General features: G+C 48.2%; 1 protein-coding gene and 1 long non-coding RNA gene across 2 annotated transcripts in view; one reads left to right on the top strand and one right to left on the bottom strand.

Moving 5' to 3' along the window:
- ANTXR2 (ANTXR cell adhesion molecule 2) overlaps positions 1-4,495 on the top strand; it is a 77,730-nt gene extending 73,235 nt beyond the window's left edge. Inside the window, exon 17 of the mRNA XM_053974972.1 lies at positions 2,658-4,495. Coding sequence (XP_053830947.1) covers positions 2,658-2,696 — 39 coding nt within the window. The 3' untranslated portion in view covers positions 2,697-4,495. The remainder of the gene's footprint in view (positions 1-2,657) is intronic.
- LOC128805945 (uncharacterized) lies at positions 243-27,677 on the bottom strand. The gene is made up of 2 exons (XR_008436664.1): positions 27,598-27,677; positions 243-440 (listed from the first exon to the last, which is right to left on the bottom strand). It is a non-coding gene; the product is annotated as an uncharacterized LOC128805945 (long non-coding RNA).

Below are 27,677 nucleotides of genomic sequence, written 5' to 3'. Positions count from 1 at the left end.
ACTGTCCTGAAGTGATCTCTCCTCCCCCCTTGCCCCCAGCACTCTCCAAAAAGCCTTATGGTTTTGGAGAGGGACACGAGGCGGGAGAGCTGGTCCTGCAGGCCACTCCTGGTGCCTTGTTTTGGGCATTGCCAGGTGAGGTGCTAACCTGGGGTTTGGTGTGACCACCCGCTCGCTGAGATCCCTTGCCCTTTGAGACTTTTCACCTTGCCCTGTAATTTAGATTCAGTAAGAAACTCAACAACTAAAGAAATGGCTTTGATGTAATATAAAAGAATTCCTTCTTAGGTAAACCCCCTTGCCATAGATATTTTTCCTGTTTTTGTTGCTGTTCAAGACCTGCCACATTCTTCCCCTGCAGTACCTCTGGTGCATCTGTGAGCATGAAGGGTGAGGTTTTTCCTATTGGATCTGGTGCATGGAGACAGATCTTATATTACCTGCAAAGATCACAGAATGCATGCATAACTCATTTTTTAATTACTCTCGTGCTAAACCACTAATTTAGTGCAATTTCATACGGACTACATGTTGGTATTGTTAAGGTTTATGAGCCAGTGATTTACAGGGCATGGTACGTCAGAACTCAAATTGGTTGGATTGATGATTTAATTGAGCACAGGGACATGAGTGTAACAGTAACTCCCCACACTGAGGGTATCCTGGCAATGCCACCAGGATAAGAATGCATTAGTGAAATGGGTTACATGGAACATGCATGTTTTAATTGGGAAGTCCAAAACCAGACTGGCGAGACTAATGCTTAGTAAACAGTACTTCTACTTAAGCAAATAGTTCTTTCTGTAAAGGTCAGATTAATCAGAAGAAGAATTTAATATTCTGTTTTTAAAAGCTGGTCTCAATGATGACACAGATATCGCTGCACGGGAGGTTTTGGATGCCTTTCGAGGAAGGACTTACATGAGTCCACGGCTTTTTCTCCACACCAGTTTGCAGGAGACAGTGCTGTTGGTCACATCACTGAGTTTCTAGTAATGAAAACCTGCAGCTCATATTGATCTGAAGTGATAAACCCCTAACAAGTGAACATCAACCTTTTATTTTCTGCCTGCCTCAGTCAGCCAATCTAGAATGCAAATGGTTGAACTTCCCACTTAAAATGACAGTCTGTTTTTTATTACATGTTAAATGTCTGATGCTGACAGTGTTTGGAGAGCTGGTGTTTCTTAGGGCTCTGAGATTCCCCAGCTCAGGGTGTTTTCCCTGCCAATGACAGGAGCAAGAGTCTGCCTGACCACACAACTTCTCTCTCTCCTCCCTTCTCCATGAGTCATGGAATAAAGAAGTTGGGGGCAGAGATGTGGGAGATGAGTGGGGAATCACAAAGGGCAGTGCTTGTTTAAGGTTCTCCTCTTTCCCTGGCAGAAAAGCCATGTGGATATGGCACTTGGGGACATGGTGGTGGCCTTGTCAGTGATGAAGGAATGGTTGGATTAGGTGATCTTAAGAGCTTTTCCAGCCTAAAGGAGTCCATGATTTATCTCCGCATCTCTTCTACATCTATAATACCAGATGGTGGCAGCCAGAAGTTCCTATGGTTCCTGTCCCCACCTTTTCACCTGTTGTATATTTCTTAAACAGCTGACAGAAACAGAACTGAAACATTAGGAAACCCCTTGATGAGAACACTGCCCCTCTCATGCCAGCCAAGCCCGGCTTGAGTCACAGATAACTGTGTGCCATCACCCTCCTTGATACCCAGAAAAACTGGAGATCAAACTAAATGAATGACAGGAATATGAAACCCAGCCCAAATTTAATTTGGTAATTCCATAATCTCCCAGGTTTGAGCAGAAAGCAGTAATTTCTCTCCAGCAGTGCATCTCTTAAAGCAGAAATAAGGATTCAGAGCACAAGCAGTGCTGCCTGCTCCAAAGCCAGCACTGTTCACGTGGCACCATCCTTGACAGATGCCCGTGACCAAAGGGAAGGAATTGTTGCTGTGCCAGAGAACTGCTTTGAGGCAGCACACCCTACTCCTAACACCCCATTACCCTGTGGGAGTTAAGGCATTCAAATGAGCTCCAAGTGAATAAAGAAGGTTTAAGATTCTGCTGTTAGATTTGTTTCATTTTGGCTACACTGAAAGCTGTCAGGATTCACCTGGACCCCTTTATGGATGTGGCATCACAAGAAACCCCCTTCTGTGCACAGCAATTTACAGATCCTAAGTACAGGGTCTGTAGATGCAGAGTTAGGGTTATTGCTAATAAAATGCAGTTTCAGATCAGCAGCAGCTCTGCTAACTAACAGTCACATCTATCCATGCTCACTGTGTGAGGACTTGGCTCAGGGGAGATTCGGGGGCAGGATCTGCCTTCCCCATGCTCTTCTCTCCCCACGGTCAGATGGGTTTGAGTTTGCTCACTGCAGCTTGACAGAATTTGTGAATTATGCTCACAGAAGGCCTGGGAGTGTCAGAATGTGTCGCCCGTGTCCTTGTGCTTGCCTAAGAGCATGAATTTGTAAGGCAAATGTGGTGCCTCACTCTGGGTAATTTCCATTAATTCTTAAAAGGTTTTTCATGGGTTTGTTATTTTCCCAAACATCTGAATTTCAATTACAGCCTCCTTCTAGCATCCAGCAACCTCTGTCTGTGTGCTACTCCACCAGTAACAGCTTCTCTCTTCCCTCAGGGCCGCTGTATCAACTTCACCCGAGTTCCCTCTCAGTAGAGGAGAAGAAGTGGATACCAGGAGGAAAGACAGCCACATTGCCACTGTCCTACCCAGCTGAGAGAACCGAGCCCTTCCTCGCATCCCTTGGACCGTCTTGCAGCCCAAGCTCCACAGGTTCCTGCATCCCTGCTCCGGGAGCCCGCATTCCAACTGCACACTGGTGCTCTGCCTGTGCCCCGGAGAGCAGCACTGCCATGTGTGCCTGGCTCTGTGCGACACCGAAGGGACAGCACAGACACCAAAGATGAGAAAGCTTTTCTATTTTTTGTTATTTGCTGTTTTTTTAAGGACTACAGGTTCTCAGGACACAATGTGCTTTTAGTGGCGATGCAGCGTTCCTCAGCTGCGGCGGAGGCACGTGGTATTTACACAGGGACTACTCGCCACGGGCACAGGATAACAATTCCCACCAGGCTAAGCAGGCGCAGAGCCAAGTGCCTCAGAGCCATGTCAGATCCCCAACCCTTGCCAGCTCCCTCCGTCGTGCCTTACGGGAACCTTCTGACTGGAAATCTTGTCACTCTAACACTGAAAAGTGCACATGCATGACAAAATGTAGACAGGATGCCTCGAGGTATCGGTAGCGAGCAAGACTTTGCCCTTTAGTTTTTGAAGACACCTTTCTTTCATTATGCACCCGGGACAGGAAGGAATTACTAGAGCGTTATTCTGCGAGAAGACAGCCTGTAAGCAGAGATCTCGAGCAGAGTTGGAGGGAGTGATGCTTCAAGACCTTGACACTGTGGCTGGTGGTTTTTCCCCTTTCCTGCATTCACAGTTCAGTAGCGCATAAAACATCATCATCTATAAACATACCTAGCAGTCGTAGGCTTGTGTATTTTTTTTTTTTAGATTAAAAAAAGCAGTAGCCACTAAGCTGGTATCTCAGGGTTTTTTCCCCCCACAAATCTCCAAGGGCTCTTCAGCGTCACAAGCCAGCAACCCTCTTTGCATGAGAATTTCAAAGTTTAATTAATATAATTAAAGGCAACAGCAAGCAGCAGCCTGTGAAGATTTTGCTCATCTTTTTTATGCCTTTTGACATTGAATGACCTATTACTGTATGTGCGTTCCTCAGTGGCGGAGGGGGCGCCGAGCTTTGGGTACGATTCCGCAGTGGGAAAGACCTCTTTCCATCAATTCGGAAATTAAATTTATGGGAGCGCCGGCCATCACCAAACATCGACAATGTATGTATTATAATTTTTTAGAAAAACCAGTGTCGTGTCACGTCGACGATGCCAAATTATGTTAGCGTGAGCGGAAACACTGTGGGGGAGGAAGGAGGGAGCAGCTGAAGAAAAAGGCTCAAATGATCCAGTCACTTTCGATACTGTACTTCAGAGGCAGAATGGATATTCGAGTCGAAACCTGACAAAGCGCGCCCGCTTTGATGGGAACTGGTATAGACAATGACCAGTGGCTGGGTCAGTGGGATGTCTCTCTGCGAGCAGGGAGGCTTATCAAATGACACTAAAAATAAGTTCAACAACCATCACGTTGGAGGGGAAAAGGCGAACATTTCACATTTGGTGGGCATGAATGTGTGCAAGATGGAAAGAGCAATGCGGAGCATCCTGGGCTAATTATCTCCTTTGTGCTCTTCATTGGAATCGCAAGGGACAGAAATAATTCTCTTGGTCCATGTCCAAATACGTGGCACTGCCCAAAGATGCCTTTACATTTATCCACTCGCTTACATCTTCTGCTTGAGTTTATTTATGTCACTGGTAGCCTCATCAGCAACAGCCATGTCTGCACATTAGACTATAAATAAAATTATTATCTAAGTTTCAGTCATTATTTCCATCTTCTCCTCCCCCGTAGCCTCCCCATCATTCCCACAGTCAGACCTCTGTTTTCCAGTGCCATGGTGACCCATGGTACTGACTTCCAGAGGCAGCCCACTTTCCTTTGCACAGCGTGGCCAAGGAAGCTGCTACAGCCGCACCCAGGGGTCCCGGCCGCCCAGGGCCGGGGAGAACCCTTCCAATGCCACAAGGATGCTGCTCATGCCTTGTGGAGCATCAGCCACGCAACCAGAACCACTAAGTGCCCGCAGCGACGCCCTGTTGCTGCAGAACCACAGCTTAGGTGGCACTGACCTTTGGCTGGGGACATGTGCAGATTTACTCTGTGCAGTCTCCAGCCCAACGCAAGACCAAGAGCAAACGCTGGGCAGGTGTGCCAGGACACAGATGAGGTCCTGCAGTGCTCCTCAAGGTGCTGAGAGGGCACAACTGAAAGCACTGAGCTCACCAGATGCTAGGTTAAAACACTATCGGCTCCCTCTTACTTTTCCTTCATTTTCCATGTACACACGACGCATTCCAAGGTATCACTGGAGCACTGGCTCGTGTTCTGAGCTGTGCTGTGTTACAGGACAACATGTAGATGAAGAGGGTTTTTCCCTCACGTTTATCTGCTGCCTCTCAAAGAATATTTGTAACCAGCTGAGACTCAGAAGTAGAAATCCACTGACCATTTTTTGTCCTTTCTGTCTGTGCCCATTGAAAACCATGAAACAAGCAGCTCTTCACAGAAAGGCTGATCCCAAGCAAAACCACATTTTGGGTCCCTACATGGATTTTCCCTTCTAACTGGCACAATATCACAGCACGTTATACTTGGCATTTTGGTGCAGACACTACCTGAGAGTTTCCTTATTACACAGTGTGGAATGTCCACAAATAATTTGGGAGGCAAGAGGCGTAGGGTGATATAAAATCCACTGATTCAGATGATGCAGATGAGACTTCCTTGGCAGGAGTGCTCAGAATGCCTCAGAATGCCTCTAAAGAGCTGTATATAAAGAGCCCAGCAATGCCACCAAGCAAACCCCAAGGGCTCCTCTCACCAGTGAGGCAAGGGAGAACTCATGGGAACAAGTTCCTCAGTATAACAAGGCTATGTTTATTTTATACATTTTGATAATAGCAGAAATGAATTGGCTGGAGTTAATACGAACTAAAAATTATTTTTGCCACGTTCCCTTTCAGTTTTTTGATTTAACAAGAACTACAGCATTCTTCAGGCATGAACCTGCTGTGTGTAACCCGGGGGAGCTGGGTCAGACTGATCCAAGGCGAAATGGAAGGGAATTCTGAGTGCTGTGATGCAGGCTCATCCTGAGCTCTAGGCAATGCAGGACAGCCCTGGCTGGCTGGTACTAATTCCTGTTGGGGATTTTCCTGCAGGAAATTTCTGAGCTACATCCCTCTTCTTCTCATCATCCCTAAGGTGACACCACAACTGTATTTCGCACACAGCAGTTTGTTTTACACACTTGACTCAGCCTCATCACACTGGAACACTCCCACTCCTGGAGGTGCTGGGGTTTAGTGGCAAAGATAAGGTTATCTTTGACCCCTCTCAGCAATAGCACCTCATGCAGGTCCATCATAGATTTGCATCTCTTTGGTAGGGGAGGTTTTGTTTTTTCTTTCTACTGTTTTTCCTGCACGTGTAGAGGTACTTGGGAGTTCTATATTATGTAATTTCAGAGCAAACCTCCCTTTCCAGCTGTGGAAGAAGTGGCTTTTTTATTGGTCACAATTCAGACTGTGGGGAAAGGTGAAAGAAACCCAGTGCTATCAATGAGGGAAAAGCCCCCATTTGGTTCTCTGTCATTGAGTGCTGCCTCATGACAGCACGAACCCTGCTCTGCTGCAGGACAGGTCTTTTCCTTAGTTCACTGGGAAGCAACAATGGCACTGGCACCACCTGCCTTCTGAGCTCAGCTTAGGGAACCTCTCCTTCACCAGAGGAGCCACTGAGGGGAAATTTGGGAGCTCAGCTCTGCACTGCTGGGAGGCAGGATCCATCTCTGACCTTCCCTCTGTGTGCTGCTGGGCATCCAAAACAGGCATTGCAGTGTGGCCCTGGGAGCAGGATGGGCACAGTTAACAGTTCACCTACCGCAGATGCCCAGCTCAGGTTTGGCCAGAGCAACGTCCCCTTCCTGACTGCCAAAGCAAGGGGCTTGGCTGTTGTCCTCACTCAGAGCCAGGGCTCTGGCCCATGGAGCTGCACCAGGGTAGGACACTGGGCAAACGGCCTCACGTGGCCAAGGGGGTCGGCACAGCACGCCCAGGAAAAGCCACAGTAGGGGCAGCGTGCTAAGCAGAAACTTCAGAGGCTGCAGTCAGCAAGTCAAGGCAGTGCTGCACCTGCTAAAGAGTGGCTTCTGAGTACCTCTTGTGCGGTTACAAAATTAACGTCACAATTTCTAGGGAGGGCCTTATTAGGCCTGGCATGTCCTACTTTACTTCACAAATCTGTTTTGCATTGGCTCAATTAAAATTGTTATATATTTTGGGTCCTGTGTAGGTGCCATCTGTTTAACAGTGCAATTGGGTCCTGTGATGCACTTGTAAATTTTGTGCTGCAATATTTTTTTTAATATAATAAGGGACTTTGGATGCAAGAAACTACCTTTCCTTGATAACTTTTTTGGGTTTTGGCAGTGAACTCACAATGGTTCTTCCTGTGTTACAAGGATGGCTCCACAGCCCATGGAAAAGCAGGATTTGATTTCCATGTTTGCAACAAAATCATATTATTTAATTTGCACTACTTTTTTTTTCATTTGCTTGCTCTGCCTGATTTTGTAAATGAACTTAATTTCCCAAATGGGAATGCACAGGACTGCTCAGCTGGGGCCTATGGCTGCTGCTGCCTTCTGGGGAGCTCTGGGATGTACCAGTAGGGTTCCAGGGGCCCACTGCAACAAACCACAGCCATCCTCACTGGGACTGGGAACAAACACACTCTGAGACAAAAACCCCACCTGCAAAGCTGGATGTCCTCTACAGCACAGCTGAGCCCAGGACAGATCTCCTGAGAAACAGAACTCAAACACGGTTTTATACTTGAGGAGTTTTAGTACCATTTTTAAGTCTGTTCTGATGTCACCAGCACCAAAATGCCTTTCCTGACTCCCAGTGAATTATAACAAAACCCCAAACCCATCCCATTGATTGGTTCTCCTTTAAAAGCACAATCTCAAATTCTGCTAAATTCTCCAACACATTGTAGGAGAAAAGCATCTGCAATGGCACCAATTCTGCAGCATTTGTGGGGTTCCCAGGTATGCTCCACAGCCAGGAGAAGGGTGTCAGGTGTGAGCACTCAGGTTTACTAAGTGGAACTGCTTTGTTCTGGGTGGTGAATTGGGCAGTACCCAAAAAGCTCCCAGCTCCCTGCGGCACTGCTCAGCAGGATGCTTAGGAAAACTTGTTCCAAACAGCATGCTGCTTCTTAAGCTGCCTTCAGGGTCGTGGATGTCACCTGGAGCATGAGTCCCACCCATTTCGGGATGTAACAAGACATGACTAAGCCATGGAAAAACTCCTTCCTGACCACACCCCTGGTTTTAGCATTAACTCAAGCCCCACCTTGGCCCTGAGCACCTGCCCAAGCTCCAAAAACAGCCCTCACTTTCCTGGAAAATCTCCTGAGGGCACAGGGAGACCCATCTGCTCCAACTGTGGCACTAGAGCAAGGATTTACCTGAGATTTAGCACAGCATGGAACCTGACTGCTCGATACCTGCCGCAACAGCTCGGGCTGCAGCGGCCCGAGACGCCTTCCTCTCTTTCCCCAAACCTCTCCAGGCTATCCATGCACTCTGTGGTTCCTCGGGACAGCTGCCTGGGATTGCCAGCCCCTGGGATAGATGGTGTCTACTGACAGATCTGCAAGATGCTGATTAAATTATGTGCTTTGGCCAACCTGTGTGGGGAAAATTAATTTAAGCGCCAAGTGATGGGTTCAGCGCTGCCTTGTTGGAATGGGGAGGTTGGGCTCTGTGATGCTTCATCTCCTTTTATTTGATTAGGCAAATTAGGAAACAACAGTGTGAAATGCATTATTGTACTGATCTGATGTCCAAAATGTGAATCTCATTAGAGCTCTGTCCTCAATGCTTTTTTTTTTTTGTTTCTCTGTAAGCTGAGGAAGAGCAAGTAGGCCAGAAATAGATATTTTTCAAATTACATTGGAATGGCCCAGTAATAAACATCATATTCTGTACAGGCTTCAGTCCCTGGAACAGCTCCTCATAAAAAGCATCGCTCAGCTTCTGGAGAAATTCAGTACAACATGTGCTAGGAATTGAGGAGATGCACCAGCTAAAGGAGGTCGGAGCCAGATAGGGTGATTCACTGACCAAGTTCCCTTAGAGCTCTGTGGGGTGAGACCCTGGTAGCAGGGACACTGTGCCCCTCCAAAGGAATACTCCATGGCCCTAAAAGGGGTTGTGCAGAGCTTCTCTTGATAAGGGTGCATGCTGTGGTGGTTAGGGAGAAGAGAGGAACGAAGCAGGATGGATAGCAGGGTGCCATAAGCCCAGGGGACAGCCAGGCACCATCTTGCCACAGCACGGAAAGAGGGGCTGGCCTCAGAGGGCTTTGCTCAGCCTAGCCTGTGCCAGGGCTCCCTGCAGAACCTCCTCACTACACTGGCCCTTCTCTGCAAGGTTGAACTCAGGGTCACTCTGTAACACCAGGGGAGAATACATGTACAGTGTAAAACACAACATTTCACTGCAAAGGGCTCTCCAAGAAGAACCAGTGCAGGTGTCATTTGGAAAAGGGTCACTTCACAATACAGCCCTTCCAAATTGCAGCTCCAACTCAGAATTAATTATCCTTTCACTGTCTTGGGTTTTCTTTTCTTCTTTGCTTCACATTAACTGCAGCTGAAATTATTTTAAAGCAATGATCTTGAACGTCATGTCCTTCAGCTGGCCCTGAAAATCCATTTTCCATGGAAAGCTTCCTTTCTTCTCCAAGATTTCTAAGAGTGTACAAAGCTCATCAAGGCACTGGTTCTCTAGGGGTGTCAGATGCTTGGATAATACCCAGGTGTCTGCCTGCTGGACCAGCTCCAAGGTACTTTATTAGCATGAAGAGGTCTATTTGGAAGCAGTTTAACTCCTTCGGCTCTCAGGGCCTAGCATGTGTCCTGCAGCAGCAGCAGACAGAAACCAGGACACTGCCTGTGCATGGCTACAAATGTGGACACCTGGGGCTCAGCCCTTCCCCAAACTGCTTTGAAGAATCCCAGCAAGCCCCTCTTGGGAGTAGCAGCATGATGGGACACTGTGGGGACTGTTTTCCAGGCATGACACGCAGCTCGGCATTCCCAGGCACGGACTGACATGGGATCCTGAGATGCCCTTGTCCCTGGCACTGAGCAGGGCAGGGGCAACAAGGGCCTTTGCCATACCAGGGTGACCTGGAGGGGCAAGGGGGACTTGTCCCTGATCCATCCAAGCACATGCACAGCACTGGCAGCAAAGCAAGGGCACACATGAAGATCCTGTCAACACACACTTAAAATAAGAACTGTGAGCAGACACTCGGATTTCTAGGGACTGCAGGAAACTTCAGCTTCTGGCTCGAGCAACTTGCCCCAGTAGTGGCAGAATGTCTCAGAATGGTCCCACAGAAGACACCACACCCACTGGAACAATGCACCCTGCTCCATCTTGCTGCTGAGATCACATGGTCTGCATCCCACCCTTTTACATGAGATATTTTCTTTAGTTTCCAGAATGCAAAATTGGACTATGCAAAACAAAGACAGAAAACACACTATTCCCAGTCTTAAAAAATCAGCTCCCACTTAAAAAGCAAAGCTCCTTTTCAACTGCACACTGTGTTGCTTCAAAGCTTGCAGCAAAGAGTTAAAAATCTGAGCCACCAAGATACATAAGATTTGAGCAAATACAGTCCCGAAGGCTCTGTTTAAAATTTTAAAAGCCCAAGGTTTAAGTTATTTGTGAGCTGTTTGAGGCCTTTTCTTGGATTAAAGAGGCAAAACCTTCCTTGAAGTTTGGGGTGTTTCCAAGCGGCTGTTGGCAGCAAGAGAAGAGTGGCATTCAGAGCCAACTGTGTTCTCCTTCCTCGTGCTGCCGACCAGGCCACAGGACAGGACATGTGCACCTCCTCTTGGAGATGACTGCCCCTTGAATGTCACAGCCACAGTCATGTCTATGCAACCAAAGAAAACATTTAGTGTTGCCAAAGCATTACACAGTGTAGGAAGGCTGTGAGAGAGTGAGGTTCCTGTCGCTGGGCTTCCAAACACATTTGAGGAAACATGGATTTTGGGAAGAGTGAAAGGAAGTTCAAGCCCTCTGTGGAATGGGGCTCCACAGCCCACAGCAGCTGAGCAGGGAGAAGAGGAACTGTTAGCTCTCATCCCAGCTGAAGGGAAAAGCAGCATTGCTGGTCTGAGCCACAGAGAGCAATCAGGGGCCAAGGAAAAGCTCTCACAGTGCTGCTGCAGCGTTGGACCCAACACAGTCTCTTTCCAATCTCCATGTCCTCCTGCTCCCAGAGATGCCCCAGTTCTGACACAGATGTATCTGGGGGATGTCAGCTGGTATGTCCCCAGTCCTTAGAGAAGGGCCATTATGCTGGCTGGTGCAGCTCAAAACATTCACAGCTTCATCTCCCTGCCAGGACAGGACTGCACAGAGGGTTCCTCAACCAGAACCTGGACATTCCTCAGGTGAATTGATCTGATGAAGCCAATGCTGAGTACATTGACACTGGGAGGTGATTCTTGTGTTTTCAGAGATCTGGAAACCATGCTGGGACATCCACTGGCACTACAACAAGGCCAGACCCACCAAGGCGTCCATGACCAGGTTCCTCCTCCCAGAGCTGCTAAAACTGCGCTTCCCTCTTCTTTTCAGGGATGAAGCTGTGCCTCTGACATACACACCAGCTAGAGGAACTTCACCTACAGGGAGGTGATGAGGACTATTCCAATTGTAGCACTGGTTGTATACAGGGTGGCTGGTGGCACCAGCTACCTGCTTTCCCCTCCAACCCCGCACACCCCCATAGGATCAGTTTAAGTGACAAAACCTTTGTGGGACCAACAAGACTCCCCTCTTACTTCTATTTGTTTTCTGTTACACAGCAGCTTCTCCCAACAGCTGAAGTTGAAACAGGACTGGCTTCAAAGGTAAGCATTTCTCACAGCTTTCTCATCAACTATATTAAATACAGTCATAACCTCCCCCCCAATATTTTCTGTATTTGCTGAAGGATGACGTCCTCCTTGCCTTCAGCGTGTGCCAGATTACTCATAAACCTGGACCATATGCCACTGCAATTTACTGATGGGCCCAAGCTGTTTTGGTAGATACAAAATCCGAGGGGATTAGGGAGGCTCGAGCAGTGCTGAAAACAGAGCAGCAGCAGTGGGGCAGCTGCTTGCTCTCTTTGCTCAGCCTCAATTTAGGTCAGTGGACAAGAGCTGTCCCATGCCAGGCTGGAGAGCTGGGCTGGCTGTGGGGGCGCACACGGAGGGGACCCCAGCCCTGGGTGTCTGCCTCTGTGGGGAGGCTTGCTCTCCGTGGGGCAGGTGAGACCATACTGCTCCCTCGGATCCAGAGCGTGGCTGCCACGCCCAGTCAGGAGCCGTCAGCTCAAAGCCAAAGAGGGGGTGCCTTCCCCCCATCCATGGTGATCCCTGCCCGGCAGTGTGCCTCAGGGTGTGGCAGAGCATGGTGACAGCCACTGGTGGCTCTAGTAGAGCTCCCTGCTGAGACCTGGCTGGTGGCCTGTCTAGAAGGTGGCCAGGTGACTGGCAAGTCACCAGAGCTGTGTTTCTGTGTCCCTGGCCCAGGGAAGGATGTGCTCAGGGAGGGAAAGGACAGCTCAGCTGGAAGCACCACCTGAACCAGGGCCTTTCCTAGGTAGGGTTATCCAGCACAGAAGAGCTCGAAGCCAGCCTGTGGCTCCCAGGCCTGCATCTTGGCTACTTTCTCAAGAGCCTGAACTCACATGGAACACAGAATGACATAACAGATCTGCTGACTTGAGCACTACCCATTTAACACCTGGCAGGACACACAATGCAGCTGCAGCAAGCAGCTAATTATCCAACAGCTTCTTCGCTGCTGCACTGGAACCATCCCTCCCCTCCACAGCATCTGGACCTCCATCACCTTGAACAGAGCTGCTGCTCCTCACCAGGGAATTCCAAAGGTCTGTGGAGAGCCCCAGGGAATAGGGACCAGAGTGGTTGAGCACAAGCACCCCAAACTGCCCCATAGGGACAGGAAGAAATCCTGACTATGGCTGCTGTGCACGAACATCAAACTTAAGTAATGGAAACCTTCTTTCCAGAATATTCCTCCACTGGGTGTAATTTGGGACTTCCCATCACTTAGAAGATGCTCATGATCAACATAGCCTGACTGCATTTCCAGCTGTTGGAGCTTCCTTCCAGACCACAATGTACCCCACTGAAAGGAGATGCTCCAGGGGATTACACTTCTCAGCACTATTACAGCCCATTGCGACTTTTAAGTAAGAGTTCATGATTTTACCCCCCATGTCTTGACAGCTGAAATGCACAAAAGAAACTGTGGACCTCTATCTGCTGGGCTCCAGAGGTACAGCAGAGCCTGACCACAAGAGCCTGGCTCAGGCACCCCGTGTCCAGGTCCCTGAGAAGGGTGAGGCCATGCTGCATCCCACTGGCTGCCAGACCTGGCCCCGGGTACTTGATAGTGGGGACATCCCTTTGTGCCTGCCCAGCACAGCCCAGGGCCCGCAGGGCCTGTTGCTGAGCACCCAGCAACAGCTGCCAAGAGACGGAGCGCAAGTGTCTACTGGAAGGGTACAGCTGGGCTTTGCTGTGTATTTTACAGATTTTTCTCCTCAAGTTTGTCACTGCTGTGTGCCAGAGTGACCCCAGACCCCCCACACCTTCTTTCAGAGTCAGGGCAGGTGGGATGGAACATGCTGCTCCCTGTTCCATGTGCCCAGATGTGCCCTGCAGATGGATCTGTGGGGAGGGATGGGGTCTGGCTGCTGATCACTGTTTACAACTCTTATTAAACCCATTCTCTTTTCCTAATTATTATAATAGTTCCTGAAAACACCACCCGTAGACTTTAAATGTTTGATGTGTGCTCTAATGAAAGCTGTGGAATTATCCCATGCTCGCTGCCACATGGCCCACACAGCAATGGAGATGCTAAATAATTTTTAAAAATTTATAGTTTACAAGATGTATGTCCCATCTGTGACTATACAGCAGCTCCCAAATGCCCTGAATTTCACCGCATTAACAACACCTCTTAAAACCAACTGGCTGCGCTCCACAGGAGGGCTCAGTAACAACCCAAGGGGTGCATCACAGTGTACACAGGTTGGAGACTGACCTTGTTGGGACCGAATGCCAACGATGCACACAAAGTCCATGGCCAAACCAAGTGCTTTACACCTCCAAGTAACACACTGCTGTTAAAAGCATTAATCCCACTATTCCAGAGAGAAAGAAGTTCCTTTCAGCATCTTTGCCAAAGCTCAGCCTAATCACGGGCATGACAATAAAGACCTGGTGAGTTCAAGTGCAGTATCCCTGGAATGATCAATCCCTGGGGTGAGATCAGGAGTCACTTTTTCCTCCTCTCCCAGGAGACGTTCTCTGTCACAAGGCAAAATCACACAAACTGTGCCCAACTTAAAAACTGAGTTTGGGATGGGAGCCAGAGCAGATGGTTAGGAAAGCTAAACACCGCTGATTTATTTCTTACCCTTTATGCAGCAATATTAGAGACAATGGCCCTGATCAGAACAAATGAGAACAAACACAGGAATGCAGACTCAATAGAGAATTAACAACCAGCACTACCAGATTCCATTATGCTGTGATTAATTCTGAATTTGTGGCAGGATTATCAGCAGCAAACCTCTAGCTCTATCTAACAGAAGCAGTGCCAAAGCATCCAGCCTTTCAGGGAGGGCTATTCAGTCTGCAAGGGACTCCAGCAGGAAAATGGTGTGGAAGATGTCAGGCTCTGTGCTGTAAATTCAGCTGAAAAATTAACTTCCTGTGCCTCACATCCACCCCAAACCCCAAGAAAACATCAGAAAAGTCTGGACAGACACCAGAAGTCTCTGAGTCAGGGAGGTCTGAGGGATGTCACCTGCAAACATGAGGGACGTAGCCACAAGGCTGTCCCCTTCCCTTGTGTGGTCTCTCTTACATGAACACTGGCCTTCATCCCCCCATTTCCCTCTAGGCATACTGTGAGGCTGGGGGGAACATCACCAGGTACTATCCAGCCTTCCTCTTCCCTTGCCATGGCTTCCTGGGTGCTCCAAACTCTGTTGCACGACATACAAGGCTTTGGTCACATGATACCTCAGTTTCCTCATCTCCAGCACACCACAGCCTCCCTCCCCCACAGAGCTCCCCTCCCCTTGCAGGCACAAAAAGTGCGAGATGCCCGTTATGGCCTTGTCACCATCAGCATTCCCATAAACAGGCTATATGAATACTTAACAACTGTTCCCCACTGCACCATGTCACCCCTGGCTTGCCTGTCTGTGCAGAGGACACCTGGCCTGGGAACTGCTGCTGGCAGCCACAGGAAATGGACTTCCTGATGAGGGTGTTCAAGGCTGTTATTTGTGAGATGCAGCTGAGGTGGGACTCAATGACTTCAGCCCTGTTTTGCTCCATTTCCCATAGCTAAGCACACAGTAACAGCTGAGTTTATACCCGGAGCTGCCATGCATGAATATCTCATTATAACTGCAAAGACCTTTCATTTGTATCGGGCCCCACACCAGCGCTGCACTGTGTTAATCACCAGAGCTGGGCTCTGTTAATGACCAGCTCCATAAACCAAATACAGCAGGTTTGGTTCCTTCCATCCTTGGCCCTGCAAGATGGAAAGCAGGGGGTTGCTGCCAGGCTGATTTTGGCTGGCACATAGTGGATTATGGCTGCAGTCAATGGCGAGGAAATCCTGCCTGTCACCAGTGGTGAGACCACAGAGGTGACGTCACGGCCAGAGTTGTGTTCGGCACAAAGAATCCTAGTACATTACCACAGTCCAACTTCCAAAGAACTGATTTCTTATGGCACTTGATCACTCTCAGGCATGAGAGAAAAGCCAGAGTCACTGGTTTGATAGAAGTTGCTTGGGATTTTTTTTAGAACTTTGCTGAAAGTTGGGATTTGTTTCCTCCCACCTCCCAGTAGGGAAGCTGCTCTTTTCCACCTCTATGGAAAAGGGCTTCTCTGCACAGAGCTTATCTGCCTGCAACTCCTACAAGATCCCATATCCTAGTTCCTCCAAAGCATTCCTAAAGCAGAGCCAAAAGAGAACAGAGCAGCTGGGAGGAGGTGGGGGACATTTAAGGGTGCTTGCAAAGGCTAGGAACTGTTTTTCCTTCTGGAAAGCTGAAGGCTGAGTAAAAAAGGGACAAGAGTGAAGGCATATGGCAGAGAAATCCAAACACAAAGATGAAGCCAGGTGATGCAGTGAAATACCAGCACACAAAACACACAGATGCTTATGAGGTAACACAAATCTCCAACCCAGATGTCTTCTACAAAACCAAATCCTTAAAAACCTTCAGTGTCATTTTTCCCTTCACAAACATTCATAATTTGGAAAACTCTGGGCTGGAAATTGCTCCAGCTGTTCATGCTCCAGGGGCTGTGGCTGCAGTGAGTCAGTGCCACATGTGGGGACCTTGGGAAAACTCTCTGCAGAGCCCAGCAGTGGATGCCAGCACAGCACTGAGACAACATGACAACTCTGCTTTCTGGGGCTGCTCAGACCCCCTTCCTAGGAGACCCAAACACCTTACTCCTTCACTCCTGGGTTTTGGTTCCAGCTTAAGAGGCAGTGGAGCAAAAGAAAAGCTGAAACAACTTTATTGCTCAGCCAAGCCAAGCAGGGACCTCGCCTGAAACTCCTCCAGTTTGCTGGACTTTTAGTTTGGCTCCAAGCTTGTACTGAGCTGTAGCCACAAGCTTGGAGCCAGCTCTGGGATGACCCAGAGAGCCAGGCAGTGGCTACACTCTGTATGGGGTTATGCAGCAGTTACTACACCCAGGGTCACCTCTAACTTGCACCCAAAAACTGGCCTCCACACACACATTTTGGAGCTTTGTAATGCCTGAATGAGCACCATGGAACATGAGCACCTGCTTTAGCAATCTGTGGTCAGGCAAGCTTAGGAGACACAGATTTGGCAGTGCTTTTGGCACAACGGCAGGGAAGCGGTGGTTCAGAAGTTCAGGGGTTTGACTCTTCAAACAATTAGAACAGCTCTTCAAAGTATACATGGAATGACTGGAAGGAATGAGATGTCTCCCTACAGCCTTTAGCAAAACCCAAATCTAACTCATGCCTATATGAAAGCTGCTGCTCTTAAAACCGGTCCTAATAAAACTGGTGCCAAGATGCTGAGAAATGTGCTCTGAAGTGTTTTGAACTGGAAGTCAAGAGCACCTCTAGAAAGGGAATTCCCAGCTCACAGATCTAAAAAAAGTTCCCCATTCCAAAGACGCAACAGTGGCAGCAGGACTGGGAGTCTGTTCTGTGAGAAGGGACAACATGGCACTGGTACAGCCCACGTCTCTTCTGTCATGGGTGTGGGGGCCTCCTAGTGAGGGGTTCATGCTCTGTTGCTCCCCACTCCCATCTCCTTCTTTTCCAGGGGCAGTGGGATGGATGGGACGTGCTAGGAGAGGGGATAGCAACACGTTATCTGGCTTTGGCAGTCACCCCATGTGTTGTCTGGCCCTGGCAAGACAGCAAAGCTCAGGCTCTCTCCTTTCCAAGGGGCTGTGGAAGGAGAGCTGACCTGGGAAAGCCAACAACATGGACATGAATCGAAGGAGAGCTCTGACCTCAAACCTGAGCTCTGATTCCACAAGGAAAATCCCACCAAAATTGGATAGAAACAAGAGGTCACATTTGAGTGACCAGCAGGGGAATCCCACGTCTGGAGGGCTTCTGTGGGGGCTCCAAGTCACCCACTCACTTTACACCAGACAGCAAACAGAAGCAGCAAGGGCAGTGCCTTCCTCATGTGTTACAAACTGTTCTAGCTTGGAATATTCATCAATGTGCAATAAAGCCACGCCTCCTGCTAGTAGGTACAGAACATGGTTCCTGTATTTAACCCGATGCACTAGGATTCCCCATGCAGGGAAGTGCTGATCAGTCCCCTCTCTCTCTCCACAGGCACTGATGGCATTTTTGGCTTGTCACCCTCCTGACATATACACAGGAAAGATTCTTTCTGCACAGAGCAGGAATGAGAGAGGGGACTAAAATGCGGAATATCCCAGGAACTCTTGTTACATCCAATGTAGTATCTTTCTTGGGGTGAGGAACTTACACATCTTTTCTCCAGTTTCTCTTTTATAAATACTTTATCTAACTAATTTCCTTTCCTAAGTAGACTTGGATATCAAAATAAATGAAATAAATTCAGCTCTGCTGTGGGCTTTGGTAGAATCCCTGATAACTGTGGCAAATGCTGGGGAGTTTGCATTCATCTTAAAAATCCCCTTTTTAATTCCTGCTTACATGATTAGGTCCTGAAGCACAGATACATTCAATCACCACCTCAGAGTACCTCGTAAATCTCTGCTCAGTATCAAAGCAATAACAACATGAAGAACCTAAAGTGCTTTAGGCAGAATATTCCCATTTGCTGCGCTTTGAGCACAAAGTGTGCTGGCCCACCCCAGGGTGCAGGAACAGCCCTAAATTCCTCTCAGGAAAGCTGGGGTCTGATAAGCACCTGCCAGCTATGCCAGGTACCTGCACCATCCCTTTTATGGGCTGTCACCTCCGGGCTCCTCAACCACCACAGCTCCCCTCCTTCCCTATCTCCCCCAGCTGTGCATGAAATCCCATGCCCTAAAAATACTTTGGAAACTGAGCTGCTTTGGAAACTGCTAAAAGTGTCTGTACAGGTGAAAGGAAATCATTTCACTCCATGTCAAATACAGCTTAAATTCCCATGGGATCAGGCTGAGTTATGTAAGTATCAGACAGGGTTACAGCAAGTCCCTGTGAGAGTGTCTCCACCAGAGTGGTGGGATACAATAAAATCAGTTTATACCAGCACTGCCTCGTCTGAATCACACTTTTCTGCAACTGATACTTGTATCTGATCCAGTGCAAGGCGCTGGTACCTGCAGTAGCTCACTCAGCCGGGCACTGTGAGGCAAAGCCACCAGTGCAGGTAAAACAGCGGCTTTAAAGGAAGGACAGAAGCACAAAACCTCCCTATGCTGATAGGGGCACAGCGCGTTCAGCTGGCAGCTCTGCAGGTAACCAAGGGTGAGTGGTTTGGGGGGGCTGTGGGGAGGGCAGCATTGGGATGAAGGGTTTGGACAGCAACTGACAGGGAAGGATGCTTGGTGGCCCATGAGGAATTGTTTGATCTGACCAAGGGACTCTCCTGAAATGCTTGGCAGGTGTTAAGTAAAGCAGAAAAAATGTGGACAAAAATACGCTGCATATTGGTTTGGCTCTGAATATCATTTGCAGTTTGGCCACATGAAAGGACCTTACGTGTTTAGTCCTTGTGAACACAGATGTGGAGCCTTGCTTCGAGAAAACATGGAATGCTGGCCTTAAATCCTCACATCCAACTTCCAAATGAGAAACAAACATTTAACACTGATAAATGAAGTCAGCACTGATTCATTAAGACCAGCAGAAACACAAGCCGTGCCACAAACAGTTCTCAACTAAAATTTAAAACCTTCTGTATGTAATTTGTGTGTGGTCAGCAGGCCGAGGGAGGGGTCTCCCCTGCTACTTTACTCATTTCAAGACAAGTAGCATCTCCTAGGGCAGCCATGCCTGACCATGAATTTGTGTGTGCTTCCCAAGAGGAACATGCCCATGCTGATCTGGCCCTGGAATCAGGGGCACAGGCAGGTTCCAGTGATAAGCACGGTGGCCACGGTGCACTGCTCTGGCTCCCCACATGCGACAGCCGAGCTCCGCTGGGCTGTGCCCATCATCCCTGCCTGCCCTCCCTGTGGCCCAGTCACCTCCAGGGTGTGAGGAGCACCAGCCAGAGCCACACAGAAAATCACAGGTTCCCGAGCAGCACTTCACACCCCTCCGAGTGCAAACACTACCACTGGGCTCAGGAGCCAGCATGCCGTGACACCTCCCTCACACAGGCTCCCATGGCTCTGGAGAGCCCAGCCAGCCCGGTCCCCTTACGCAGCCTGCCTGACAAACCTGCAGCGGCTGCGACCTTGCTGCTGTCCTCTGGCTGCAGCCCTCTTGGGAGGAGGCACGTGGAGCGGGAATGCCAGCCAGGAGCTGGGCTGAGAGACACGGAGCTGGACACGCTCAGGGAGCAGGCAACGTGCATGCATGGCTGGTGACCTGTGGGACTCAGGCTGGCGGCTCCTCCAGGGCCCAGGACTTGGCAGGCTCTGCTCCCAGCCCCTTCTGTGCAGCCACAGGCAGGTGCCAAAATGCTGCCCAGCCTGCATGCGCTTCAGAAGGTGAGGGGAAGGTGGAACTGGGCTGCACCAGAGACTGTGGACTACCAGAACTGTCTCTCAACACCTCCATCTGCTGTCACCTCACCCCATGGAAGGAACTTGCTTATCAGTAGCATCAAGTTCATAAGCTCTTTCCCACCATTTCACACTGATATTTTTTTTTTTTTTTTTAACAGAAGGTGGTAGTCAAGAACCCAAAAGATTTCAGCAGCCTCCTGAGCATGAGACCTAGGGATAAGGCAAGAAGGCACCATAGCCAGAACTGCACACTCTAATAATTAAAGTCACCAAAACCAGGGAACTTTGCCATCAGACACAGAGAGGCTGGGGTAAAACATGCTAAACGCCTGAAATCAAGGCACATAAATGACAAATACTGAATTTGGAGCAAAGAATTAGTATATGCTAGACTGAATAAATGTAGCTAGACATGAACAAGGCAGAGGGCTGGGACACACAAAGAAATTTTCCAAATGGGACTTACTAAACCTCCCAGGTGCCTCCATTCACCAGCACAAGTATCTCCCTCTGTGCCCCAAAGCACAGCCAGTTGCTCTCTGTATCCTATAAGGTCTTTTCCTTTTAGTTGTATTTTTCCTAGACTTTGGCAGCATCAATTGCTGCTCCATTTGACAGCCTTGCCCAACAATAGCCTGGACAAGAATGTGCTAATTACGCAGCGCGTGTGGGTGTTTAAAACCACAAAACTCAAACAATGGTTTGCTGCATCCAGCAGCCTTACCCCACGACCAGCACAAACCCACTTTCACATGAGGGCAATAGCCAGCCAGGCACTCCAGCCACCCAGGTACCAGGAGACATGCTGTTCTCCAGAGCGGACTGGAAGGCTCTTACAGACCCATCTCCTCACTAAGGGGATGCCACAGGAGCACCTGGGGGGAACCTGGCATACTTGACACCTGCTCCCAGTTTAAGCAACATCCTTAATGACAAAGAATAGCTGCCATTGCAGAAGTCCATCACCCAAGCTCCATTCACCTCCCCGCGCACTGGGCGAGGGCTGCTGGCACTGGGAAGTGAGCCGGGCTCCCTAAAACAAGGTGGCTCGCTCAGGGAGGGTTATTGCCAATGTTATTGCCATCCACATATAAATATGTACATGGACCATCATTTTCTTGTAACAAATGGTGAAAGCCACTGCGGTGACAGTGAGGCAGCGCGGGAGCAAGGTGACTTTATCACCTACCCATGACTATGTTTCCCAAGCAGCCTCCTCACCAATCCAGAGCCCTCCATGATCATTAGTTCCTGCACATGGCAGCAATGAAATTGTCCCTTAAAGTAAATCATTCACGGATTTTTATAATCCGAAATAAAATTTTCTAATATTTTTTTCCTAAGTTTTCCAGGTTTAAGGTTTTAATCTTTTATTATTTATTGTGCAGCAGTTGTGAAGGGCATGATGAGCAGCCCAGCATAAATAGTCATCGGTGGAGGGTCGGTGCCAGACAATGCTGCATTGAATAAATTAATTTATTTTCTTTTTCTTACTACTCCACATTCTCTCTGAGGGGATTTGAATACAGCTAGAAAAATGAAAGAGTAAAACAAAACAAACTAAATCTGCACTTTGGCTTCTGGGTGTTTTCCTGCCTAGTGGCTAAGGTTGCTGATAAATATTCCCTGGAAATGGTACTGAAGGAGGAAATGGCATATAGATATATTTTCCTTTCTTCCTTCACACTCAGAGCATCAAATTCAAAAGACAACAATTTTCTGCTGCTTGAGATGCAGAGTGTTCCTCTATTTCTGCACTCTCCAGGATTTATCACTCTTTTAAACTACTGCAAACACAATTTAACCTTTGCTACCTTTACCTCTGGTCATTTCCTTTGGCCCACCAGACCCTGAATTAATGCTAATCACAGCAAAACACTGGACATTCTCCTAACTGTAGGCTTAAAAAATAATCCTCTTTCCACAGAAATAGACATAAAATATCTCATTAGACCAACAGCACTACCAGGCACATTCCAGCCTAGAATATAAAAAAATTTATGTTACGTATCATTTCTTTCTGCCTAAATTCTCTGACTCCTGGAACTCTGAGGTAGAACATCCTGGTGAGCCTGCAGGACCCACTCCTCTGTGGCACAGTAATGCTGTGAATAGAGGCCTCTCCAAACTGCACACTACAGGTGACACAATAATGCCGTGTCTTGTTGGCACTGTAATGCTGCCACTTGTTTTCTCTTGGAAACAACTTCCTCTTTTAATTTCCCTCTGTATTCAAACTGTACAATAGCACCAGGAACCATTTCCCTGTACAAGAATCCTACAGTATTTCAATTAAAATCTCTCATCTTTAGACCATTTTTTTTTCCTGGACACCCCTCCAGTTCCACTCACAGCCAAGGCACAAAACCCAATTAGTTATTAATTGAGGCACGTTAAAATTCATTAACTCTGCTTGTGAAGCTGAAGCTATAATTAACTGTCTGCCCAGGCTTTTGTTCTTTCATCTCCAGGTAGAAGGTCCCACAGTTAATAGGATAAGGCAGCATCCCACCTCCTCTCTGTGGCAGACAGCCCGGCTCTGGTGCAGTGGAAACGTCTCACTCTAATGCTGTCCTTGCAGCTGCTGCTTATCCTGTGCCTCAGGTCAGCCAGGGCACATTTGGAAAGAGTGGGACCATTAAAAACCTTGTGGAAATATTTTGCAAAAGGCCATTTCCCACAAGCTCACTATCCTGCTGCAGGACGGCCCCAGCACTTTAATGTCTAAGAGCTGCTACAAACACAGCTCAAGGCAAATCGCGTGGAGCTTTCACACGTGGAGCAGCACCGAGCCAGCCTTTACCGTAAAACAAGCATGGGAATTCACTCCCATGTCAGGTCCCTGTGGCAGCCTCGGCTCCGGCAGCCACACATGGTGCTGCATCTCCACTGGTTTGTGAGGAACACAGCCAAATCTAACCAAAACTAGCTCTTCCCAACTGGAGCTGCTTTGGGGGGTATTTCACAGACAGATCAGTGGAAGCAACTTCCTGCTTCTGGTATGAACCATCCTTGGCAGAATGGGAATAATTTGCATTTAACCTGGGACATGGTGGACTCCGTGCCCATAAGCACCATCAGTAAAGTAAATAGGAGGAAATGGTGTAAACCAGGAGGGAAAGAGGAATGTCTTGTCCTGGATGTTTTTCCACCCCATGAAGGCAGGGCCATCAGGGGCCAGGGCAGGTCACAGCAGAGGTGACAGAGCCAGGACTGTTTCCACTTCTTTTGTCCCACACACATTCCCTGTTCCTGCAATGTGCCAGCCTACACATTGAAGCTGGCACCAAGGAAGCTGGTTGGTGCCAGGAAACAAGTCTGATGCAGATTATTTCCCAGCTGGAGCAGTAAGGGAGCCACAGAGACTCTGGGAGTTGCAATATGGTTGCTCACCCCACTCTCACTGCCCCAGTGCAGTGGTACAGTCCCTCAACCAGCAGCCACACCTCTCTCCTCAGGCTCCAACCAGGCTCTGAGGGCAGCATGAGGATCTGGATAAACTGCACAGAGGCAGCAGCAACAAGAAAAAATGAAACTGGAGATCAGAGAACAGGCAGGACAGCCCAATTTCTGCAGTGCCCTGTATGGGCACTACAATTTGTCAGACAATTCCACCTCACAGAGTACATAGACACAGAGATAGCCTTCAGAGAGGTTGCCTGCATCCAAACTCTGACAGCCCAGCAGTCCCAGAGTTCCATTTGGACCCACCCAATCCATCAATCTGGCAGAGCCCCTGGGGGTTCCTGACTCCTCCTGCCAACTGACTCGCAGCAGCACCAATCAATTCATGTCCCTGTGTGAGAACTCAGGAAAGCAAATATGGCCTCTGTGAAAGCCAGGAAAAAAATGGCAGTGACCTCGCCCAGTTTCTCACATGGCTCCATATCCATCACACCCATCCCATCCTCATAAGCTGCACAAGGAGCTCTAATGCCAGTATTGATGATGCTGTCAAGCCTTCAACAAAAGGCGCCTGACAGCCTCATGTAAGGCAGAGATACAGGGAGCTCGGGCCATCAATAGCTGCAGAAGTCTCACACAGAAAGCTCTACTCAGTGCAAGCACAGACTGCCAACAGCTTCTTCCTTCCTTTCCCTTATTTTGTGAGGATAAATGCCCACAAGTGTCAACCACCTCACACTCTGCTACAAACACACTTATTTTCACAAGAGAAATCCAAACCATTAAAGGCCTGTTTCTGTCCAGGAGCACCTGAGGCTGAGACCTTGCCACTCTCCCTTGAGCAACAGCTGAACAGGACATAGAGGGTGGTGACAATCCACCCGCACTTCCACCTTTCAGGCTGGGAATGCTGCCGTGGAGTCTCATCTACTATCACTGGGCCTCCTCGTCTGGGTCTGTCAGCTACCAGGCCCCTCACCCAGCAGCCTGGCTCAGCCCAAAATCCAGGTGGCTTCAATACTTCATCAAAATATTAATGGCCATATTTTAAGATCAACATTTGTTTTGCCAGGAGCAATGAATAATATGAACAGCATCTACCTCAAATCAAGACTATTTTACTTAGATCAGAGGCAGAGAGCCACCCTCTGATCCCATGCCAAAACTGAAGGAAAATAAAACGCCTTTGGAGCTCATGAGAGGGAATAGGTACAAATGCACATGGAATGAATGGCTCTGTTTAGCAACAAAATACAGAATCAACACAGCCCCGGGTCCCCAAATTGCAATGGCCAAAGTGCCCTGTATCTCCTGTGCCCTCTGAGCCTGTGCCTCCAGAGCTTAGAATGCCTGTTTCTAGGAGAAACAAGTTTCCTGGTTTGCTTCTTTCCAAAAGCAGTGACCCAAAACCTCTATCATTACTTACAATAATTAGAAGGTGCCATAAGAGGGAATCTATGGTTGGTTGCCACTACAAGGAACAGTCTCATTAGTTTAGTACAGATTTTTAACTTCTTTGTCAGGACATGGCTTTGGAAGGACATGGCTGTTGAAGGCCATTTAGGACTCACAGGACACTCTATGCATCAGGCTCCCTCAGGACTGTCAGGAAGAAGGGAAGCAAGGAAGAGCTGGTGGCTGCTGTGTAGTTTTGCCCATGCAGCCAGAGAAGGTATCAGTTTGTCAGTCCTTCAGACAAGAAAAAAAACATCCCTTCTCTGAACCTTTCTCACCAACATACACTTAATATAGCTTTTCTTAGCTGGGACACAGCAAAGACCCAACAGCCCTAAGCTAACTGATCATTCAGAATGGGCACTGGGGAAAAGTTCCTGTGTCACACAGCACCCACAAAGCAGAATTCACCAGTAATCACAGACCCAGCAGACAGGAAGTACCCAGCAGCCTCTACAATGGAGCAAAGACAAGGAGATAGGAACATAGCTCTAACAGCCAGCTCGGGAATGCTCCCAGAGCCAATTCCTGGCATCACACACAACTGGGAAGGCAGATTCATAATTTAAGTCTACTTTAAAATAAACAGAAAAGCCCTGTCATTAATCATAGCTTTTATTATACATGTTATGCAACTATTGGATCTACCCGATTTCCCTGACTGCTCCTTCCTGGCAGTATTAGAGCTCCCAAGGACGTCTCTGCAGAAGAGCACAGGGAGTCAGGAGGAAAAAGCCCTCGGGAAGCACCATGGGAAGTAAACTTCCCAGAATATGGGGCTGTGGGCTTCCCACCCTCCTCACAAGGACCATCAGCTGAGACCAGCAAGCACTTAATTTTTCCCAGGTATAGAATAGTCAGAGCATGCAGTGGGTGCTTGGAATGACTAGCAAGGCCAAGGCTTGCAAACACAAGATGTGGGAAACCAGGTGGAGGCTTTCTGGACCACCTCAACCTCCTGCAGTCCCTGAAAAAAGCAGTTTTAGGAATCAACATACTAGCATTTTCACCTCAGAAAAATACTTGCATCCAAGCACACTCTTACATCAAGTTGTTATTACTTATCATGACATTTTTGGGATGCTTTGAGGCATGTACCCCAAAGAAGGTGGCTGTGCTTTTTATTGCACATCTGGGAATTGTCTCTGCTCTCCTTTACCAGCAGCAGCTTTGTGCTATGTTAGATTTTCTCCTAATTGCAGTCAGAAGAATAGGTTCAGGTCTCTGAACAGAAATCATCCAGACTGAGGTAACAGGGTTAAATCCACTCTGCACAGTAAAAGCATATTAATCTAGGCTGATAAAGTGTGAGCCTTTAGTTGCCAAGAATCCACGAAAGCCTGTAGAGATTTAATCCTGCACTGCATTTCAAGAACACAGTATGCCTGGGTCCCCCCTAGCCCAACCTTGTTCCCTCCAGCTCAGCTCAGCCCAGCCCAACCTCATGGCACACGGGTTCGGATTAGGTTTCTCAGCTAAATGTACATAAAGGGTTTTCTACTTGCGGCTAACACTGTACATGCAGATAACAGTAAGGAACCTTTAATTAAGGCAACCTCTGGTGCATGGATTCCCATGTCACCAAAGAAAGACCTGGAGGGTCACCAGTCTTGCAAAAAAAGTGCAGATCCCCAATGTTTAAACAGCCAAGCAACAGAGGAAGGAGTCCCGTGTTCTACATTACTGCCTGTGATGCTCTTTTTCAGCTTGTTTTTATTGTACAGTTTTTCACATACCCAACGATTTTCCTCACTTCCAGAATTGCCCCAGCCACAATCTAACCACATCATGCTTGCCACCAGGCACAGCAACAGGCACCCACTGGCTGTGTTGGGATGAGGAAAGGCAGAGCTCAGGGGGCAGCAGCCCCTCCTTGCCCACCTGACCTAGCAGATATATGGAGCCTGGCATTGCCAGGGGATCCAGCAGCGACCAGCGCTGCTTATCGGACACCTGTAGTTCCACGACCGGGAAAAAAAATTCATGTTTTACGACTAGGATCTAAAGCAAATTTTATTGGGAGCTTTTATGTTGGTAGCTTTGAGTAGTTTTTATAGAGAGGAGTTCTGAAAACTGCCATAAAATTTTGCCTTGGGGGTTATGATTACATTTGTATCTCTCCCAAACTTAGATAAATAAAGACGACAGTTTTTACTGTAGAAGCTTAAAAGGTTAGAGTGGTATTTGGTCTGTGATGAACCTTTTATAGAGATGATGTTGTAAGAATTTATTCTTAAATATCAATAAAAAAATGCAACTTAACACTTCTTGATAAAGCTATGGTGATTAGAAGAGCTGTCAAAGAGGTGGCAGCACTGCTGGTGGCTTCCTTCCTGCTCAAATCATGCTTTAGTACATTTTTGGTTGCTGGAAACTATTAACTAATTTGCATTCTGTCAGAGGAAAAGTATACTTTCTAAGGACAAAGCTTTGTGGTGTCCCAGTATTTGAGATCAGGTTCACCTCACAGCTGATTTTGGGGTTAAGGTGATACACCCCCTTTAGGAGGGACCTTGATCAGTTCTGTCTCTTTACACTCTTTGCAAAAGGTAAATGAGACACAACAGCTGATTTAAGCAGCCCAGCAGGTGCCACAGCCCTGCCCTGAGCTCAGCACATTCAGCTCCCAACAGCCTGTGCTTAGGCTGTGTCCCTGCCCCACACCTGCCCAGCAGTGGGGTTCCTCAAGCCTTACCTGCACAATTCCCCTGTGTGATTCAGCATCTCAGTAACAGCAGCAGGCCTTTCCCAAGAGGCATTTCCCAAAGTCTCCTC

Source organism: Vidua macroura, chromosome 4 (assembly GCF_024509145.1).
Source record: "Vidua macroura isolate BioBank_ID:100142 chromosome 4, ASM2450914v1, whole genome shotgun sequence".
NCBI lineage: Eukaryota > Metazoa > Chordata > Aves > Passeriformes > Viduidae > Vidua > Vidua macroura.
The sequence above is the reverse complement of the archived record's forward strand: the minus strand, read 5'-3'. Positions and strand labels throughout refer to the sequence as shown.